Source organism: Mustelus asterias, unplaced genomic scaffold (assembly GCF_964213995.1).
Source record: "Mustelus asterias unplaced genomic scaffold, sMusAst1.hap1.1 HAP1_SCAFFOLD_1051, whole genome shotgun sequence".
Lineage (NCBI taxonomy): Eukaryota > Metazoa > Chordata > Chondrichthyes > Carcharhiniformes > Triakidae > Mustelus > Mustelus asterias.
In genome coordinates this window covers 66,365-87,500 of record NW_027590996.1, presented here as the reverse complement: position 1 = coordinate 87,500, position 21,136 = coordinate 66,365, and the positions used below count along the sequence as shown (strand labels likewise).

The window sequence follows — 21,136 nt, the reverse complement described above, 5'->3', positions numbered from 1 at the left end:
CTGATTGCGGTCTGTGGAATGGAGAAGCGGACAAAAAGAAGTGAGAAAGAGGGATGATAAATGGATGAACGAGATGGAATTAAATAAGTGGAAACGGGCTGAAGGTCGAGGAGTGAGTCCATGCTCTGAGGTTGTTTGTTGCCTTCTTTATTGTACCTGCGCGCTGACCGATGCGGTAAATTGGTCAACACAGAAGATAGGAGCAGGAGGAGGCCATTCGGCCCTCCGAGCTGCTCCCCCATTCATCACCATCACTGATCATCCAACTCAATAACCTAATCCTGCTTTCTCCCCATAACCTTTGATCCCGTTCGCCCCCAAGTGCTATATCCAGCCGCCTCTTCAATACATTCAATGTTTTGGCATCAACTACTTCCTGTGGTAATGAAGGCTCACCACTCTCTGGGTGAAGAAATGTCTCCTCATCTCCGTCCTAAATGGTCTACCCCGAATCCTCAGACTGTGACCCCCTGGTTCTGGACTCCCCCCACCATCGGGAACATCCTCCCTGCATCTCCCCTGCCCAGTCCTGTTAGAATTTTATAAGTCTCTATCAGATCCCCCCCCCCCGTCTCATTCGTCTGAACTCCATGAAAACAATCCCAACCGAGTCAATCTCTCCTCGTACATCAGTCCCGCCATCCCCGGAATCAGCCTGATTTGTGAGAAGATCAGGGGTGGTGTCGGTGGGGAGGCGAGCGGGAAGGGGGAGGATGATTCTTTATCGTAACCCACCCTCTGTTCTCTGTCCAGTGACTCCGCCAGATTACCAACCTCCTGGCTTCAAGGAGGGAAGCTTGGACAACATGATGTTCGAGGGGGAGCCCGTCTTCCTGAAAGTGGGGGAGGTGGCCACCCCATTCCACGTCCTGAAGGTGAAGGTCACCACGGAGAGTGACCGCATGGAGCAGCTGGACGACGGCGGGCGGAAGGAGAACCCGCAGGCTCCGGCTGGGGAACTGAACCCGGACGAGCAAGTGGAGATTAACGTGAGACCGTACAGATCCCTCCCCGTCTCTGTAACCCCCTCCAGCCCCTACACCCCCCTCCCTATCTCTGTAACCCCCTCCAGCCCCTACACCCCCCTCCCTATCTCTGTAACCCCCTCCAGCCCCTACACCCCCCTCCCTATCTCTGTAACCCCCTCCAGCCCCTACACCCCCCTCCCTATCTCTGTAACCCCCTCCAGCCCCTACACCCCCCTCCCTATCTCTGTAACCCCCTCCAGCCCCTACACCCCCCTCCCTATCTCTGTAACCCCCTCCAGCCCCTACACCCCCCTCCCTATCTCTGTAACCCCCTCCAGCCCCTACACCCCCCTCCCTGTCTCTGTAACCCCCTCCAGCCCCTACACCCCCCTCCCCATCTCTGTAACCCCCTCCAGCCCCTACCCCCCCCTCCCTATCTCTGTAACCCCCTCCAGCACCTACCCCCCCTCCCTATCTCTGTAACCTCCTCCAGCCCCTACCCCCCCCTCCCTATCTCTGTAACCCCCTCCAGCACCTACCCCCCCTCCCTGTCTCTGTAACCCCCTCCAGCACCTACACCCCCCTCCCTGTCTCTGTAACCCCCTCCAGCACCTACACCCCCCTCCCTATCTCTGTAACCCCCTCCAGCACCTACACCCCCCTCCCCATCTCTGTAACCCCCTCCAGCCCCTACACCCCCCTCCCTATCTCTGTAACCCCCTCCAGCACCTACACCCCCCTCCCCATCTCTGTAACCTCCTCCAGCACCTACACCCCCCTCCCTGTCTCTGTAACCCCCTCCAGCACCTACACCCCCTCCCTATCTCTGTAACCCCCTCCAGCCCCTACACCCCCCTCCCTATCTCTGTAACCCCCTCCAGCACCTACACCCCCTCCCTATCTCTGTAACCTCCTCCAGCACTGACACCCCCTCCCTATCTCTGTAACCCCCTCCAGCCCCTACACCCCCCTCCCCATCTCTGTAACCCCCTCCAGCACCTACACCCCCCTCCCTATCTCTGTAACCCTCCCCAGCCCCTACACCCCCCTCCCTATCTCTGTAACCTCCTCCAGCCCCTACACCCCCTCCCTATCTCTGTAACCCCCTCCAGCCCCTACACCCCCCTCCCTATCTCTGTAACCTCCTCCAGCCCCTACACCCCCTCCCTATCTCTGTAACCTCCTCCAGCCCCTACACCCCCTCCCTATCTCTGTAACCTCCTCCAGCCCCTACACCCCCTCCCTATCTCTGTAACCCCCTCCAGCCCCTACACCCCCTCCCTATCTCTGTAACCCTCCCCAGCCCCTACACCCCCTCCCCATCTCTGTAACCTCCTCCAGCCCCTACACCCCCTCCCTATCTCTGTAACCCTCCCCAGCCCCTACACCCCCTCCCCATCTCTGTAACCCCCTCCAGCCCCTACACCCCCCTCCCTGTCTCTGTAACCCCCTCCAGCCCCTACACCCCCCTCCCTATCTCTGTAACCCCCTCCAGCCCCTACACCCCCTCCCTATCTCTGTAACCCCCTCCAGCCCCTACACCCCCTCCCTATCTCTGTAACCCCCTCCAGCCCCCTACACCCCCTCCCTATCTCTGTAACCCCCTCCAGCCCCTACACCCCCCTCCCCGTCTCTGTAACCCCCTCCAGCCCCTACACCCCCTCCCTATCCCTGTAACCCCCTCCAGCACCTACACCCCCTCCCTATCTCTGTAACACCCTCCAGCCCCTACACCCCCCTCCCTATCTCTGTAACCCCCTCCAGCCCCTACACCCCCCTCCCTATCTCTGTAACACCCTCCAGCCCCTACACCCCCTCCCTATCTCTGTAACCCCCTCCAGCCCCTACATCCCCCTCCCTGTCTCTGTAACCCCCTCCAGCCCCTACACCCCCCTCCCTGTCTCTGTAACCCCCTCCAGCCCCTACACCCACTCCCTGTCTCTGTAACCCCCTCCAGCCCCTACACCCCCTCTCTATCTCTGTAACCCCCTCCAGCCCCTACACCCCTTCCCTGTCTCTGAAACCCCCTCCAGCCCCTACACCCACTCCCGATCTCTGTAACCCCCTCCAGCCCATATACCCCCTCCCTATCTCTGTAACCCCCTCCAGCCCCTACACCCCCCTCCCTATCTCTGCAACCTCCTCCAGCCTCTACACCCCCTCCCTATCTCTGTAACCTCCTCCAGCCCCTGCACCCCCCTCCCTATCTCTGTAACCTCCTCCAGCCCCTACACCCCCCTCCCTATCTCTGTAACCCACTGCAGCCCCTACACCCCCCTCCCTATCTCTGTAACCCCCTCCAGCACCTACACCCCCTCCCTATCTCTGTAACCCCCTCCAGCCCCTACACCCCCTCCCTATCTCTGTAACCTCCTCCAGCCCCTACACCCCCTCCCTATCTCTGTAACCTCCCCCAGCTCCCTACACCCCCCTCCCTATCCCTGTAATCCCCTCCAGCCCCTACACCCCCTCCCTATCTCTGTAACCCCCTCCAGCCCCTACACCCCCTCCCTATCTCTGTAACCTCCTCCCGCCCCTACACCCCCTCCCAATCACTGTAACCTCCTCCAGCCCCTACACCCCCTCCCTGTCTCTGTAACCCCCTCCAGCCCCTACACCTCCTCCCTGTCTCTGTAACCCCCTCCAGCCCCTACACCCCCCTCCCTGTCTCTGTAACCCCCTCCAGCCCCTACACCCCCTCCCTGTCTCTGTAACCCCCTCCAGCCCCTAAACCCCCTCCCTATCTCTGTAACCTCCTCCAGCCCCTACACCCCCTCCCTATCCCTGTAACCTCCTCCAGCCCCTACACCCCACTCCCTATCTCTGTAACCCCCTCCAGCCCATATACCCCCTCCCTATCTCTGTAACCCCCTCCAGCCCCTACACCCCCCTCCCTATCTCTGCAACCTCCTCCAGCCCCTACACCCCCTCCCTATCTCTGTAACCTCCTCCAGCCCCTGCACCCCCCTCCCTATCTCTGTAACCCCCTCCAGCCCCTACACCCCCCTCCCTATCTCTGCAACCTCCTCCAGCCCCTACACCCCCTCCCTATCTCTGTAACCTCCTCCAGCCCCTACACCCCCTCCCTATCTCTGTAACCTCCTCCAGCCCCTACACCCCCTCCCTATCTCTGTAACCTCCTCCAGCCCCTACACCCCCCTCCCTATCTCTGTAACCCCCTCCAGCCCCAACACCCCCTCCCTATCTCTGTAACCCCCTCCAGCCCCTACACCCCCCTCCCTATCTCTGTAACCCCCTCCAGCACCTACACCCCCTCCCTATCTCTGTAACCCCCTCCAGCCCCTACACCCCCTCCCTATCTCTGTAACCTCCTCCAGCCCCTACACCCCCTCCCTATCTCTGTAACCTCCCCCAGCTCCCTACACCCCCCTCCCTATCCCTGTAATCCCCTTCAGCCCCTACACCCCCTCCCTATCTCTGTAACCCCCTCCAGCCCCTACACCCCCTCCCTATCTCTGTAACCTCCTCCCGCCCCTACACCCCCTCCCAATCACTGTAAACTACTTCAGCCCCCTACGCCCCCTCCCTATCTCTGTAACCCCCTCCAGCCCCGACACCCCCTCCCTATCTCTGTAACCCCCTCCAGCCCCGACACCCCGTCCCTATCTCTGTAACCGCCTCCACTCCCCTACACCCCCTCCCTATCTCTGTAACCCCCTCCAGCCCCTACACCCCCTCCCTATCTCTGTAACCCCCTCCAGCCCCTACACCCCCTCCCTATCTCTGTAACCCCCTCCAGCCCATACACCCCCTCCCTATTTCTGTAACCTCCCCCAGTTCCCTCACCACCCTCCCTATCTCTGTAACCTCCTCCAGCCCATATACCCCCTCCCTATCTCTGTAACCCCCTCCAGCCCCGACACCCCCTCCCTATCTCTGTAACCCCCTCCAGCCCCGACACCCCGTCCCTATCTCTGTAACCGCCTCCACTCCCCTACACCCCCTCCCTATCTCTGTAACCCCCTCCAGCCCCTACACCCCCTCCCTATCTCTGTAACCCCCTCCAGCCCCTACACCCCCTCCCTATCTCTGTAACCCCCTCCAGCCCATACACCCCCTCCCTATTTCTGTAACCTCCCCCAGTTCCCTCACCACCCTCCCTATCTCTGTAACCTCCTCCAGCCCATATACCCCCTCCCTATCTCTGTAACCCCCTCCAGCCCCTACACCCCCCTCCCTATCTCTGCAACCTCCTCCAGCCTCTACAACCCCTCCCTATCTCTGTAACCCACTGCAGCCCCGACACCCCCCTCCCTATCTCTGTAACACCCTCCAGCACCTACACCCCCTCCCTATCTCTGTAACCCCCTCCAGCCCCTACACCCCCTCCCTATCTCTGTAACCTCCTCCAGCCCCTACACCCTCTCCCTATCTCTGTAATCCCCTCCAGCCCCTACACCCCCTCCCAATCACTGTAACCTACTCCAGCCCCCTACGCCCCCTCCCTATCTCTGTAACCCCCTCCAGCCCCGACACCCCCTCCCTATCTCTGTAACCCCCTCCAGCCCCTACACCCCCTCCCTATCTCTGTAACCCCCTCCAGCCCCTACACCCCCTCCCTATCTCTGTAACCCCCTCCAGCCCCTACACCCCCTCCCTATCTCTGTAACCCCCTCCTGCCCATACACCCCCTCCCTATTTCTGTAACCTCCCCCAGCTCCCTCACCACCCTCCCTATCTCTGTAACCTCCTCCAGCCCCTACACCCCCTCCCTATCTCTGTAACCCCCTCCAGCCCCTACACCCCCTCCCTATCTCTGTAACCCCCTCCAGCCCCTACACCCCATTCCCTGTCTCTGTAACCCCCTCCAGCCCGTACACCCCCTCCCTATCTCTGTAACCTCCTCCAGCACCGACACCCCCTCCTATCTCTGTAACCTCCTCCAACCTCTACACCCCCTCCCTATCTCTGTAACCCACTGCAGCCCCTACACCCCCCTCCCTATCTCTGTAACCTCCTCCAGCCCCTGCACCCCCCTCCCTATCTCTGTAACCTCCTCCAGCCCCTACACCCCCCTCCCTATCTCTGTAACCCCTCCAGCACCTACACCCCCTCCCTATCTCTGTAACCCCCTCCAGCCCCTACACCCCCTCCCTATCTCTGTAACCCCCTCCAGCCCCTACACCCCCTCCCTATCTCTGTAACCTCGTCCAACCCCTACACCCCCTCCCAATCACTGTAACCTCCTCCAGCCCCCTACACCCCCCTCCCTATCTCTGTAACCCCCTCCAGCCCCGACACCCCCTCCCTATCTCTGTAACCGCCTCCACTCCCCTACACCCCCCCCAATCTCTGTAACCCCCTCCAGCCCCTACACCCCCTCCCTATCTCTGTAACCTCCTCCAGCCCCGACACCCCCCTCCCTATCTCTGTAACCTCCTCCACTCCCCTACTCCCCTTTCCCATCTCTGTAACCTCCTCCAGCCCCTACATCCCCTCCCTATCTCTGTAACCTCCTCCAACCCCTACACCCCCTCCCTATCACTGTAACCCCCTCCAGCCCCTACACCCCCTCCCTATCTCTGTAACCTCCCCCAGCTCCCTCACCACCCTCCCTATCTCTGTAACCCCCTCCAGCCCCTACACCCCCTCCCTATCTCTGTAACCTCCTCCAGCCCCTACACCCCCTCCCAATCACTGTAATCCCCTCCAGCCCCTACACCCCCTCCCTATTTCTGTAACCTCCTCCACCCCTGACACCCCCCTCCCTATCCCTATAACCCCCTCTAGCCCCTATACCCCCTCCCTCTCTCTGTAACCTCCTGCAGCCCCTACACCCCCTTCCCTATCTCTGTAACCTCCTCCAGCCCCTACACTCCCTCCCTACCTCTGTAACCTCCTCCAGCCTCTGCACCCCCTCCCTATCTCTGTAACCTCCCCCAGCTCCCTACACCCCCTCCCTATCTCTGTAACCTCCTCCAGCCCCTACACCCCCCTCCCTATCTCTGTAACCTCCTCCAGTCCCTACACTCCCTCCCTACCTCTGTAACCTCCTCCAGCCTCTGCACCCCCTCCCTATCTCTGTAACCTCCCCCAGCTCCCTACACCCCCTCCCTATCTCTGTAACCTCCTCCAGCCCCTACACACCCTCCCTACCTCTGTAACCCCTCCAGCCCCCTAATCCTGTCCCTATCTGTATAACCTCCTCCAACCCCTACACCCCCTCACAATCTCTGGAACCTCCCCCCAGCTCCCTACACCGCCCTCCCTATCTCTGTAACCCCCTCCACCTCCTACACCCCGTCCCTATCTCTGTAACCTCCTCCAGCCCCCTACACCCTCTCCCTATCTCTGTAACCTCCCCCAGCCCCTACAACCCCCTCCCTATTTCTGTAACCTCCTTCACCCCCTACACCCCGTCCCTATCTCTGTAACCTCCTCCAGCCCCCTACACCCCCTCCCTATCTCTGTAACCCCCTCCAGCCCCTACACCCCCTCCCAATCTCTGTAACCTCCTCCAGCCCCTACACCCCCTCCCTATCTCTGTAACCCCCTCCAGCCCCTACACCCCCTCCCTATCTCTGTAACCTCCTCCAGCCCCTACACCCCCTCCCTATCTCTGTAACCTCCTCCAGCCCCTACACCCCCTCCCTATCTCTGTAACCTCCTCCAGCCCCTACACCCCTCCCTATCTCTGTAACCTCCTCCAGCCCCTACACCCCCTCTCTATCTCTGTAACCCCCTCCAGCCCCTACACCCCTCCCTATCTCTGTAACCTCCTCCAGCCCCTACACCCTCTCCCTATCTCTGTAACCTCCCCCAGCCCCTACAACCCCCTCCCTATTTCTGTAACCTCCTTCACCCCCTACACCCCGTCCCTATCTCTGTAACCTCCTCCAGCCCCCTACGCCCCCTCCCTATCTCTGTAACCCCCTCCAGCCCCTACACCCCCTCCCAATCTCTGTAACCTCCTCCAGCCCCTACACCCCCTCCCTATCTCTGTAACCCCCTCCAGCCCCTACACCCCATCCCTATCTCTGTAACCTCCTCCAGCCCCTACACCCCCTCCCTATCTCTGTAACCTCCTCCAGCCCCTACACCCCCTCCCTATCTCTGTAACCTCCTCCAGCCCCTACACCCCTCCCTATCTCTGTAACCTCCTCCAGCCCCTACACCCCCTCCCTATCTCTATAACCTCCTCCAGCCCCTACACCCCCTCCCTATCTCTGTAACCTCCTCCAGCCCCTACACCCCTCCCTATCTCTGTAACCTCCTCCAGCCCCTACACCCTCTCCCTATCTCTGTAACCTCCTCCAGCTCCCTACACCCTCTCCCTATCTCTGTAACCTCCTCCAGCCCCTACACCCCCTCCCTATCTCTGTAACCTCCTCCAGCCCCTACACCCCTCCCTATCTCTGTAACCTCCTCCAGTCCCTACAATTCTTCGAGATCTCTGCATTCCTCCAATTCCGGCCTCTTGAGCATCCCTCGATTCCAATTGCTCCGCCATTGGCGGTCGTGCCTTCTCTCTCTCGCTCTCGCTCTGTCTCTCTCTCGCCTCTCTCTCCTCCTTTGGTGGCACAGTGGTTACCACTGCTGCCTCCCTGCGCCAGGGACTAGGGTTCAGTTCCGGTCTTGGGTCAGTGTCTGTGTGGAGTTTGCACCTTCTCCCCGTGTCTGCGTGGGTTTCCTCCGGGTGCTCCAGTTTCCTCCCACAGTCCAAAGATGTGCAGGTTAGGTGGATTGGCCGTGCTAAATTGCCTCTTAGTGTCCTAAGATGTGCGGGTTAGGTGGATTGGCCATGCTAAATTGCCCCTTAGTGTCCAAAGATGCATAGGTTAGGTGGATTGGCCATGCTAAATTGCCCCTTAGTGTCCAAAGATGTGTAGGTTAGGTGGATTGGCCATGCTAAATTGCCTCTTAGTGTCCAAAGATGCATAGGTTAGGTGGATTGGCCATGCTAAATTGCCTCTTAGTGTCCAAAGATGCATAGGTTAGGTGGATTGGCCATGCTAAATTGCCTCTTAGTGTCCAAAGATGCATAGGTTAGGTGGATTGGCCATGCTAAATTGCCCCTTAGTGTCCAAAGATGCATAGGTTAGGTGGATTGGCCATGCTAAATTGCCCCTTAGTGTCCAAAGATGCATAGGTTAGGTGGATTGGCTGTGCTAAATTGCCCCTTAGTGTCCAAAGATGCATAGGTTAGGTGGATTGGCCATGCTAAATTGCCCCTTAGTGTCAGGGGAATAGTTAGGGTAAATGCATGGGGTTACGGGGATAGGGACTAGGTGGGATTGTGGTCGGCGCAGGCTCGATGGGTCGAATGGCTTCTTCCTGCACTGTGGGGATTCTATGATTCTGTTGTGTGATTCCATTTCTCTCTTGTGTTTTGGTGAACAGGATACTTTGCCCGCAGAAAGCCCCACCACATCCCAGGCGATCGTTCCTGAAGCCGATAGCACTGAGGGGCATCGCGCAGGTACGTGGGGGCAGCCAGGCACTGAGATCAATCACTGCCAAGGTTTCTTCCCCCCCCCTCTTACCCGTATCCCCTGCTGTAACATCATTCTGGTTGTGTTTTCAGAAGCTTTGCCAGCGAGGGAGGGGGCGGAAAGGGCAAGCCCCAAGAACGACAGCCCCACCTCTCAGGTGAGTGCTCCCCCCTCCCTCAACCGCGGCAACTCAGTGCGCTCCATCTAAGAAGTCTCCCTCTCATGACTTCCTTCCCCCATTTCCCTCTCCACTCCCCTCTCGCTCCTCCGCCTTGCCCCTGATTTCTACTTGGGTGGAGCTGTGTGCGACCAGTGCCTTATTTCCCACACCCCCTTCTCCCTCCCCCAACTCACAAAATGGCGGGTGGCCACTGATTCCCCCTGCAGTCAAATTGCCTCAACGCGCAGCGTCGTCAGGCTCATACAGTCCCAACAGCGCAGAAGGAGGCCATTCGGCCTATCGGGCCTGCACTCACTCTTACCCAGGCTTACCCCCTCACTCTCCCCAACAATCCACCTGACCAGCACATCTTTGGACACTAAGGGGCAATTTAGCATGGCCAATCCACCTAACCTGCACATCTTTGGACACTAAGGGGCAATTTAGCATGGCCAATCCACCTAACCCACACATCTTTGGACACCAACGGGCGACTTAGCATGGCCAATCCACCTAACCTGCACATCTTTGGACACTAAGGGACAATTTAGCATGGCCAATCAACCTAACCTGCACACCTTTGGACACTAAGGGGCAATTTAGCACGGCCAATCCACCTAACCTACACATCTTTGGACACTAAGGGGCAATTTAGCATGGCCAATCCACCTAACCTACACATCTTTGGACACTAAGGGGCAATTTAGCATGGCCAATCCACCTAACCTACACATCTTTGGACATTAAGGGGCAATTTAGCATGGCCAATCCACCTAACCTGCACATCTTTGGACAGTAAGGGGCAATTTAGCACGGCCAATCCACCTAACCTGCACATCTTTGGACATTAAGGGGCAATTTAGCATGGCCAATCCACCTAACCTGCACATCTTTGGACATTAAGGGGCAATTTAGCATGGCCAATCCACCTAACCCGCACATCTTTGGACAGTAAGGGGCAATTTAGCATGGCCAATCCACCTAACCTGCACATCTTTGGACATTAAGGGGCAATTTAGCATGGCCAATCCACCTAACCCGCACATCTTTGGACAGTAAGGGGCAATTTAGCCTACTAGTGGAGTTTGCACATTCTCCTCGTATCTGCTCTGGTTTCCTCCCACAGTCTGAAAGACGTGCTGCTTAGGGTGGATTGGCCGTGCTAAATTCTCCCTCAGTGTAACCCGAACAGGAGCCGGAGTGTGGCGACTAGGGGATTTTCACAGTAACTTCATTGCGGTGTTATTGTAAGCTGACTTGTGACACTAATAAATAAACTTTAAACTTAAAAATGTGACTCCAGAGCCACAGTGACGAGGTCGATTCTCAGCTGCCCTCTGCAATGAGACACTCTGTTCAAGAGCAACTCGGGATGGGCAATAAGTGCTGGTCCAGCCAGCGACGCCCATGTCCCACAAATAAATAGAAAGAAAAAACAGAGTGACTCGCTCAGGGGTGGGGGTGTCGGGGTGTGTGTGTGTGTCTGCGCGTGTGTGTGTCTCTGTGTGTGTCTGCGCGCATGTGTGTGTCTCTGTGTGTGTCTGTGCACGCGTGTCGCTGTGTGTGTGCACGTCTGTGAGTGCGTATGTCTCTGAGTGTGTCTCTGTGTGCATCTGTGAGTGTGTGTGTCTCTGTGTGTGTGTCTCTGTGTGTGTGTCTGTGTGTGTGTGTCTCTGTGTGTGTCTCTGTGTGTGTCTCTGTGCGTGTCTCTGTGCGCGTCTGTGAGTGTGTGTGTGTGCTTGTGCGTGTGAATGTGTGTCTCTGCGTGTGTGTGTGTCTCTCTCTGTGTGTGTCTCTCTGTGTGTGTCTCTCTGTGTGTGTCTCTCTGTGTGTCTCTATGTGTGTGTGTGTCTCTATGTGTGTGTGTGTCTCTGTGTGTCTCTCTATGTGTGTGTGCGCGTGTGTGTGTGTGTCTCTGCGTGTGTGTCTCTGCATGTGTGTCTCTGCGTGTGTGTGTGTGTCTTTGCGTGTGTGTATGTCAGGGTATATGTGTGTGTGTTTCTGCGTGTGTGTGTGTGTTTCTGCGTGTGTGTGTGTGTGTGTGCCTCTGCATGTGTGTGTGTGTGTATGTTTCTGTGTGTGTGTGTGTTTCTGCGTGTGTGTGTCTCTGCATGTGTGTGTCTGTGTATGTGTGTGTGTCTGTGTATGTGTGTCTGCGTGTGTGTATATGTGTGTCTGCGTGTGTGTGTGTCTCTGCGTGTGTGTCTCTGTGTGTGTCTCTGTGTGTGTGTCTGTGTATGTGTATGTCTCTGCGTGTCTGTGTATGTGTGTGTCTCTGTGTGTGTGTGTGTCTGTGTGTGTGTGTCTGTGTGTGTCTCTGTGTGTGTGTCTGTGTATGTGTATGTCTCTGCGTGTCTGTGTATGTGTGTGTCTGTGTGTGTCTGTGTGTGTGTGTCTGTGTATGTGTGTGTCTCTGTGTGTGTGTGTCTCTGTGTGTGTGTCTGTGTATGTGTGTGTCTCTGCGTGTCTGTGTATGTGTGTGTCTGGAGTCACATGTCAGCCAGACCTGGTAAGGAGGGTGGCTGCACTTTAGTTGGGGGTAGTTCCCCGGCAGGTCGTGGCCAGCATCCCGCGCCTCCCAGTTTCCTTCCTTATCCCCAGCGTGTGGAGTGGGGGGGAGTTCCTGTTATTGTGAAAGGAAGGGCCTCGCCTAATCTCCCACGCTGTTGGGAGAGACCGGTTTTTATTTCCTATCTTTCCCGGAGCAGCAGCTGTAGCAGTCCCAGCTTTCTGCTTTTGACAATAACAGCTGACAGGTCGGCGCAGGCGCAGTGGCGCACTCAGCGCTATGCTGCCGGCCTCTCCAGCGGGAATAGACCCCACCGCCTGATTTTTATCGTGATTCACGCCAGGGCACTCTGCAGTGCACAGGGTGTGGGAGATTCATTTTGAGAATCCCGCGAAAAAAACCAGCGGGATTTAATCCAGTTTTTACTCAAATTCGACACTTAGAATTTCTTTGGGAGAATCCCACCACTTGCTTCTTGCGCACTAGACAGACAAAGCATACAGTTCATAGAGTAGATAGATTTGATTTATTATTGTTACATGTATCGGGATACAGTGAAAAGTATTGCTTCTTGCGCACTAGACAGACAAAGCATACAGTTCATAGAGTAGATAGATTTGATTTATTATTGTTACATGTATCGGGATACAGTGAAAAGTATTGTTTCTTGCGCGCTATACAGACAAAGCATACCATTCATAGAGTACATAGATTTGGTTTATTATTGTCACATGTATTCGGATACATGTGACAATAATAAATAGTAAAAGGGCAACACGGTGGCACAGTGGGTTAGCACTGCTGCCTCACAGCACCAGGGACCCGGGTTCGATTCCCAGCTTGGGTCACTGTCTGTGCGGAGTCTGCACGTTCTCCCCGTGTCTGCGTGGGTTTCCTCCAGGTGCTCCGGTTTCCTCCCACAGTCTGAAAGATGTGCAGGTTAGGTGGATTGGCCGTGCTAAATTGCCCCTTAATGTCCCAGGATGCGTTGGTTAGAGGGATTAGTGGGGTGAATATGTGGGGTTATGGGAATACGGTCTGGGTGGGATTGTGGTCGGTGCAGACTTGATGGGCCGAATGGCCTCCTTCTGCACTGTAGGGATTCTATGATTCAGTGAAAAATATTGTTTCTTGCGCGCTATACAGACAAAGCATACCGTTCATAGAGTACATAGGGGAGAAGGAAAGGAGAGAGTGCAGAATGTAGTGTTACAGTCATAGCTAGGGTGTAGAGAAAGATCAACTTAATGCGAGGTAGGTCCATTCAAAAGTCTGACAGCAGCAGGGAAGAAGCTGTTCTTGAGTCGGTCGGTACGTGACCTGAGACTTTTGTATCTTTTTCCCGACGGAAGAAGGTGGAAGAGAGAATGTCCGGGGTGTGTGGGGGGTCCTTGATTACGCCGGCTGCTTTCCCCCGAGGCGGGAAGTGTAGACAGAGTTAATGGATGGGAGGCTGGTTTGCGCGATGGATTGGGCTACATTCACGACCTTTTGTAGTTCCTTGCGGTCTTGGGCAGAGCAGGAGCCCAGACCAAGCTGTGATACAACCAGAAAGAATGCTTTCTATGGTGCATCTGTAAAAGTTGGTGAGAGTCGTAGCTGACATGCCAAATTTCCTTAGTCTTCTGAGAAAGTAGAGGTGTTGGTGGAGCTTTCTTAACTATAGTGTCGGCGTGGGGGGGACCAGGACAGGTTGTTGGTGATCTGGACACCTAAAAACTTGAAGCTCTCGACTATTTCCACTTCATTTCATCTGGATAAGATAACACTGTGGTCCGTAGATAAACCCATTATCCAGGGGAATATTAATGTCTACTTTCACCAATTGGGCTGACTGGGGATCGATTTATCATTTACCGCTCTGTCTCTCCCTCTGTCTCTCCCTCTGTCTCTCTCTGTCTCTCTCTGTTTCTCTCTCTCTGTCTCTCTCTCTGTCACTTTCTCTCTCTCTCTGTCTCTGTCTCTCCCTCTCTCTGTCTCTCCCTCTCTCTCTCTGTCTCTCTCTCTCTCTCTGTCTCTGTCTCTCTCTCTCTCTGTCTCTCCCTCTCTCTGTCTCTCCCTCTCTCTGTCTCTTTCTCTCTCTCCCTCTCTCTGTCTTAAGTTCTGCCTCTCTCAACAAACACAATTCAGGATGTTTTATTGCGTGTTATTATCTCCGGGCAGATGGACAGTTTGGCGAACAAGACATCAGATATGAAACTCACAGGGAGGAGGACACGGAGCGGGAAACTCTTCCACGTGTCTGTGAGTGTCCAGTCCAGCCTTGGGAAGTCGAGGATAATGAATAAAGTCTCCTCCCACCCCATCCCCGTCTTCTCCGCTGCTCAGGCAGCCGAGGGCATCGGAGTCTTTCAGACTCAGCGAATCCCCACAGTGCAGAAGGAGGCCATTCGGCCCATCGAGTCTGCACCGACAACAATCCCACCCAGGCTCTATCCCCGTAACCCCACACAGTTACCCTGCTAATCCCCCTGATACTAAGGGACAACTTAGCATGGCCAATCCACCTAACCTGCACATCTTTCGGACTGTGGGAGGAAACCCACGCAGACATGGGGAGAACGTGCAGACTCCACACAGACAGTGACCCGAGCCGGGAATCGAACCCGGGTCCCTGGCGCTGTGAGGCAGCAGTGCTAACCCACTGTGCCGTCCAAAGATGTGCATTGCCCGTCCCTAGTGGTCCGAGGGCAACTGCTCTCCGAAGTGGCCCAGGAGGCCACTGGCAAGTTCAAAGGGCCAACCGGGGATAGGCAATAAATGCTGGCCAACCAGAGACGCCCATGTCCCACGGATGAATGAAAAAGAAAATTCCAACAGAGGTGGGGTAGGGGGAGGGAAGGCAAGGGAGGGGTGGGGGTTCAGGGTGAGGAGGGGGAGAGAAGGCGATGGAGGGGTGGGGGTTCGGGGTGAGGAGGGGGAGAGAGAGAAGGCGAGGGAGGGGTGGGGGTTCAGTGTGAGGAGGGGGAGAGAGAGAAGGCGAGGGAGGGGTGGGGGTTCGGGGTGAGGAGGGGGAGAGAGAGAAGGCGAGGGAGGGGTGGGGGTTCGGGGTGAGGAGGGGGAGAGAAGGCGAGGGAGGGGTGGGAGTTCGGGGTGAGGAGGGGGAGAGAAGGCGATGGAGGGGTGGGGGTTCGGGGTGGAGGAGGGGGAGAGAGAGAAGGCGAGGGAGGGGTGGGGGTTCGGGGTGGAGGAGGGGGAGAGAACGCGAGGGAGGGGTGGGGGTTTGGGGTGAGGGGGGGAGAGAAGGCGAGGGAGGGGTGGGGGTGAGGGGTGGAGGAGGGGGGGAGAGAAGGCGATGGAGGGGTGGGCGTTCGGGGTGAGGGGGGAGAGAAGGCGATGGAGGGGTGGGGGTTCAGGGTGGAGGAGGGGGGAGAGAAGGCGATGGAGGGGTGGGGGTTCGGGGTGAGGGGGGAGAGAAGGCGATGGAGGGGTGGGGGTTCGGGGTGAGGGGAGAGAGAAGGCGAGGGAGGGGTGGGGGTTTGGAGTGAGGGGGGGAGAGAGAAGGCGAGGGAGGGGTGGGGGTTTGGAGTGAGGGGGGGAGAGAGAAGGCGAGGGAGGGGTGGGGGTTCGGGGTGGAGGAGGGGGAGAGAGAAGGCGATGGAGGGGTGGGGGTTCGGGGTGAGGGGGGGAGAGAGAAGGCGAGGGAGGGGTGGGGGTTTGGAGTGAGGGGGGGAGAGAGAAGGCGAGGGAGGGGTGGGGGTTTGGAGTGAGGGGGGGGAGAGAGAAGGCGAGGGAGGGGTGGGGGTTCGGGGTGGAGGAGGGGGAGAGAGAAGGCGATGGAGGGGTGTGGGTTCGGGGTGGAGGAGGGGGAGAGAGAAGGCGATGGAGGGGTGGGGGTTCGGGGTGGAGGAGGGGGAGAGAGAAGGCGATGGAAGGTGGGGATTTGGGGTGGAGGAGGGGGAGAGAGAAGGCGATGGAGGGGTGGGGGTTCGGGGTGAGGGGGGGAGAGAGAAGGCGAGGGAGGGGTGGGGGTTTGGAGTGAGGGGGGGGAGAGAGAAGGCGAGGGAGGGGTGGGGGTTCGGGGTGGAGGAGGGGGAGAGAGAAGGCGATGGAGGGGTGGGGGTTCGGGGTGGAGGAGGGGGAGAGAGATGGCGATGGAGGGGTGGGGGTTCGGGGTGGAGGAGGGGGAGAGAGAAGGCGATGGAGGGTGGGGGTTTGGGGTGGGGTGGGGGGGGTGCGGGAGTGGTTTGTACCAGCGGCGAAAGAGAAGGCCTCACATGAACTGAGTCTCCGTTTCGCTTGCAGAAAGACACAGCCCCGGCGGATTCGGGAGACAAGAGGCAGTGCGCGGGCAAAGCCGCGGCGAAGAGGAGTTGTCCCAAGCGAGCTAAACCGGTGAGTCAGTTATTAGCCTCCCCGCCCCTCGGCAGAGGACACGAGATCCCTTCGCGCGCTGGGGTGCCGTTCTGTTGATCTGAAAGGGTGCCACACTAAAGTAATGATCGCGCACCCCCGCTAACCCAGATCATCTCCCCTTGGCCCCTGCTCCATCGCTGTTCTCCCCACATCCCCCCCCAGATCACCTCCCCTTAAGACCACAAGACATAGGAGCAGAATGAGGCCACTCGGCCCATCGAGTCTGCTCCGCCATTCAATCATAGCTGATATTTTTCTCATCCCCATTCTCCTGCCTTTTCTCCATAACCCCTGATCCCCTTATTAATCAAGAACCTATCTATCTCCGTCTTAAAGACACTCAATGACCCGGCCTCCACAGCCTTCTGCGGCAAAGAGTTCCACAGATTCACCACTCTTTGGCTGAAGAAATTCCTCCTCATCTCTGTTTTAAAGGATTGTCCCTTTAGCCCGAGGTTGTGCCTCTGGTTCTAGTTTTTCCTACTAGTGGAAACATCCTCTCCACGTCCACTCTATCCAGGCCTCGCAGTATCCTGTAAGTTTCAATAAGATCCCCCCCCCTCATCCTTCTAAACTCCAACGAGTACAGACCCAGAGTCCTCAACCGTTCCTCATACGACAAGCTCTTCATTCCAGGGATCATTCTTGTGTGAACCTCCTCTGGACCCTTTCCAAGGCCCGGCACATCCTTCCTGAGATACATCCTTCCTTGGCCACTGCTCCATCGCTGTCCTCCCCACTCTCCCCCAATTCCAGATTACCGCTCCGATACATCTCAAGAGAGAGAGAGAGTGACGTAGAAAATAGGAGGAGGCCATTCAGCCCCTCGCGTCCGCTCCGCCATTCATCGCAACCATCGCTGGATCTCCTTAACTCAGCTCCCACTCTCCCCTCAGACCTCCCTGTGCCTTTGGCGTCTACGGCCAGTATTTTACCACCTCACTCGGGCCGAGGCTCGTAAAATCCCGCCCGAGGCCAACGGAGAATTTGTTCTACGAATCAGGGAGCGGCGTGGCGGTAAAACCCCGGCCTGTGAGCGGGAGTTTCCCGGCTGCATTCGCCCCAAGACCGGAAAAGCGCACCCGAGGGCAACGGGTCTTTGCACAGTCCAACCCCCCCCTCCCCCCACGCCCGTGACGGGCAGAACAGGAAAATTCCACCCTTGATATCTATTTCCTTCTGAAATACTTTTAGTGACTGGGCCTCCATAGCTTTGTGTGGGAGATAATTCCACTGGCTCATCAATCTCTGAGTGAAAACATTTCTCCTCATCTCTGTCCTAAACGGCTTTCCTCCCCCCTGTATCCTGAGACTGTGACCCCTTGTTCGAGGTCCCCGCCACAGCCAGAGGAAACAACATCACTGGGTCCAGCTCTGTCTGAATTTTATCTGTTTCAATCCCCTCCCTCATTCTTCCAAATTCCAGTGAATACAGGTCCGGTCGAACCCAATTCACTCTAACCACCGCCCCTTGACATTCTATGGTGTTACCATCACTGAATCCCCCCACTATCAACATCCTGGGGGTTCCCATTGACCAGAAACTGAGCTGGACCCAGCCATATAAATACAGTGGCTCCCAGAGCAGGTCAGAGGCTGGGAATCCTGCGGAGAGTAACTCACCTCCTGACTCCCCAAAGCCTGTCCACCATCTGCACGGCACAAGTTAGGAGTGTGATGGAACACTCTCCACTTGCCTGGATGAGTGCAGCTCCAACAACAATCTCCACTTGCCTGGATGAGTGCGGCTCCAACAACAATCTCCACTTGCCTGGATGAGTGCGGCTCCCAACAACAATCTCCACTTGCCTGGATGAGTGCGGCTCCAACAACACTCTCTACTTGCCTGGCTGAGTGCGGCTCCCAACAACAATCTCCACTTGCCTGGATGAGTGCGGCTCCCAACAACAATCTCCACTTGCCTGGATGAGTGCGGCTCCCAACAACAATCTCCACTTGCCTGGATGAGTGCGGCTCCAACAACACTCGAGAAGCTCGACACCATCCAGGACAAAGCAGCCCCGCTTGATTGGCACCACATCTACAAACATCCACTCCCTCCACCACCAACACTCAGTAGCAGCAGTGTGTACTATCTACAAGATGCGCCGCAGCGACTTGCCAAGGCTCCTTAGACAGCACCTTCCAAACCCACGGCCAGTTCCACCTGGAAGGACAAGGGCAGCAGACACATGGGGAACACCCACCACCTGCAAGTTCCCCCTCTCCAAGCCACTCACCATCCCGACTTGGAAATATATCGGCCGTTCCTTCACTGTGGCTGGGGTCAAAATCCCGGAACTCCCTCCCTAACAGCGCTGTGGGTGTACCTACCCCCCACACACGGGGACTGACTGATGTCCAATAACAATCCTGGAACTCCCTAACGGCATTGTGGGTCAACCCACGGAACATGGACTGCAGCGATTCAAGATGGCAGCTCACCACCACCTTCTCAAGGGCAACTAGGGATGGGCAATAAATGCTGGGCCCAGCCAGCGACGCTCGTGTCCCACGAATGAATTTAAAAAAAATCTCTCCTCATACGACAGTCCCGCCATCTCAGGGATCGGTCTGGTGAACCTTCGCTGCTCTCCTTCCGTGGCAAGTGTATCCTTTCTTAGATAAGGAGACCAAAACCACACACAGTACCCCGGGTGTGGTCCCACCCTGTACAGCTACAGTAAGACATCCTTGCTCCTGTACTGGAGTCCTCTTGCAATGAAGACTAACATTTGCTCCTGTACTGGAGTCCTCTTGCAATGAAGACTAACATACCTTTCATAGAAACCGGAAGCAGGAGGAGGCCATTCAGCCCTTCCAGCCTGCTCCGCCATTCATTCTGATCCTGGCTGATCATCAAATTCAATAACCTGATCCCCCCTTCACCGCACCCCCCTCCCCCCCTTCCCCCCATATCCTTCGATCCCTTTAGCCCCAAGAGCGATATCCAATTCCCTCTTGAAATCACACAACGTTTTGGCCTCAACTACTTTCTGTGGGAGTGAATTCCACACATTCACCACCCTCTGGGTGAAGAAATTTCTCCTCACCTCAGTCCTAAAAGGTTTACCCCTTATCCTCAAACTATGACCCCCTAGTTCTGGACTCCCCCCACCATCGGGAACATTCTTTCTGAATCCACCCTGTTAGAATTTTATAAGTTTCTATGGGATCCCCTCTCACTCTTCTAAACTCCAGTGAATATAATCCTAACCGACTTAGTCTCTCCTCATATGACAGACCTGCCATCCCAGGAATCAGTCTGGTAAACCTTCGCTGCGCTCCCTCTATAGCAAGGACATCCTTCCTCAGATAAGGAGACCAAAACTGCACACAATACTCCAGGTGTGGCCTCACCAACGCCCTGTACAATTGCAGCAAAACATCCCTATCCCGATACTCAAATCCTCTCGCTATGGAGGCCAACATACCATCTGCCTTCTTTACTGCCTGCTGTACCTGCGTGCTTAGTCTCAGTGACTGATGCACAAGGACATCCAGGTCCCTTTATACATCAAAATTTCCCCATCTATCACCATTTAAATAAGTTTTAAGTTTATTTATTAGTGTCACAAGTCATCTTACATTAACACCGCAATGAAGTTGCTGTGAAAATCCCCTAGTTGCCAAACTCTGGCGCCTGTTCGGGTTACACTGACCCTAACCAGCACGTCTTTCGGACTGTGGGAGGAAACCGGAGCACCCGGAGGAAACCCACACAGACACGGGGAGAACGTGCAGACTCCGCACAGACAGTGACCCGAGCCGGGAATCGAACTCAGGGTCCCTGGCGCTGTGAGGCAGCAGTGCTAACCCGCTGTGCCACCGTGCCGGTTCCACCATCCCGACAGTGGGAAGGAGAAAAGAGAATAAAGAAAATTACAGCACAGGACCAGGCCCTTCGGCCCTCCAAGCCTGCACCGACCATGCTGCCCCGACTTAACTAAAACTCTCTACCCTTCCGGGGACCATATCCCTCCATTCCCATCCTATTCATGTATTTGTCAAGACGCCCCTTAAAAGTTGCTACCATATCCGCTTCCACTCCCTCCCCCGGCAGCGAGTTCCAGGCACCCACCACCCTCTGTGTAAAAAACTTGCCTCGTACATCTCCTTTAAACCTTGCCCCTCGCACCTTAAACCTACGTCACCCCCTCCTAGTAATTGACTCTTCCACCCTGGAAGAGCTTCTGATTATCTAAAAAGCGGGGTTGCTGGACGCTTAGGGGTGCTGGGTAGGGCGCCATGTGAATACAGGCTTGCTCGCTGCCGCCACTGTGGGATCCTTCTGTGCGCCAATCGGGCCACCGCAGGAGTGGGGGGAGGGGTGCTGAAGGGCCTTTCTGGGACGCGGGTCGTGGCGCACTGACTCGAATGGTGAAGCGGGGGGGGTGGTGGGTGTTGGGAGTCAGCGGGGTGGTCAGTGCGAATTTTCCGTAACGGCCTCCCTCCTGTATCTCTTCCCCCCTTCCCCCCCCCCCCCCCCCCCAACCCCACTCACCCCCCCGCCTTCAGGTTTTCCAGCTGGATATTCCCTGCAGCCAGGACGAAATCTCCACCCGAAAACGCAAGAAGTTCAGCGAACCGGAGGATCGCTTCCGTTAATTCCGGAGAGGAATTCCGCTCCCTCTTCGGACCCCTCCCCAACACCCTCTCGACACTTCCCGACATCCCGTCCGAGGCAGAG

General features: G+C 56.7%; 1 protein-coding gene across 1 annotated transcript in view; it reads left to right on the top strand.

Annotated features, from left to right (window-relative positions):
- LOC144487813 (HORMA domain-containing protein 1-like) overlaps positions 1 to 21,136 on the top strand; it is a 42,779-nt gene extending 21,643 nt beyond the window's left edge. The window contains exons 9-14 of the mRNA XM_078205886.1: positions 754 to 989; positions 9,330 to 9,408; positions 9,514 to 9,578; positions 14,254 to 14,334; positions 16,336 to 16,425; positions 20,965 to 21,136. Of these exons, the coding sequence (XP_078062012.1) occupies positions 754 to 989; positions 9,330 to 9,408; positions 9,514 to 9,578; positions 14,254 to 14,334; positions 16,336 to 16,425; positions 20,965 to 21,054 (641 nt within the window). The 3' untranslated portion in view covers positions 21,055 to 21,136. The remainder of the gene's footprint in view (positions 1 to 753; positions 990 to 9,329; positions 9,409 to 9,513; positions 9,579 to 14,253; positions 14,335 to 16,335; positions 16,426 to 20,964) is intronic.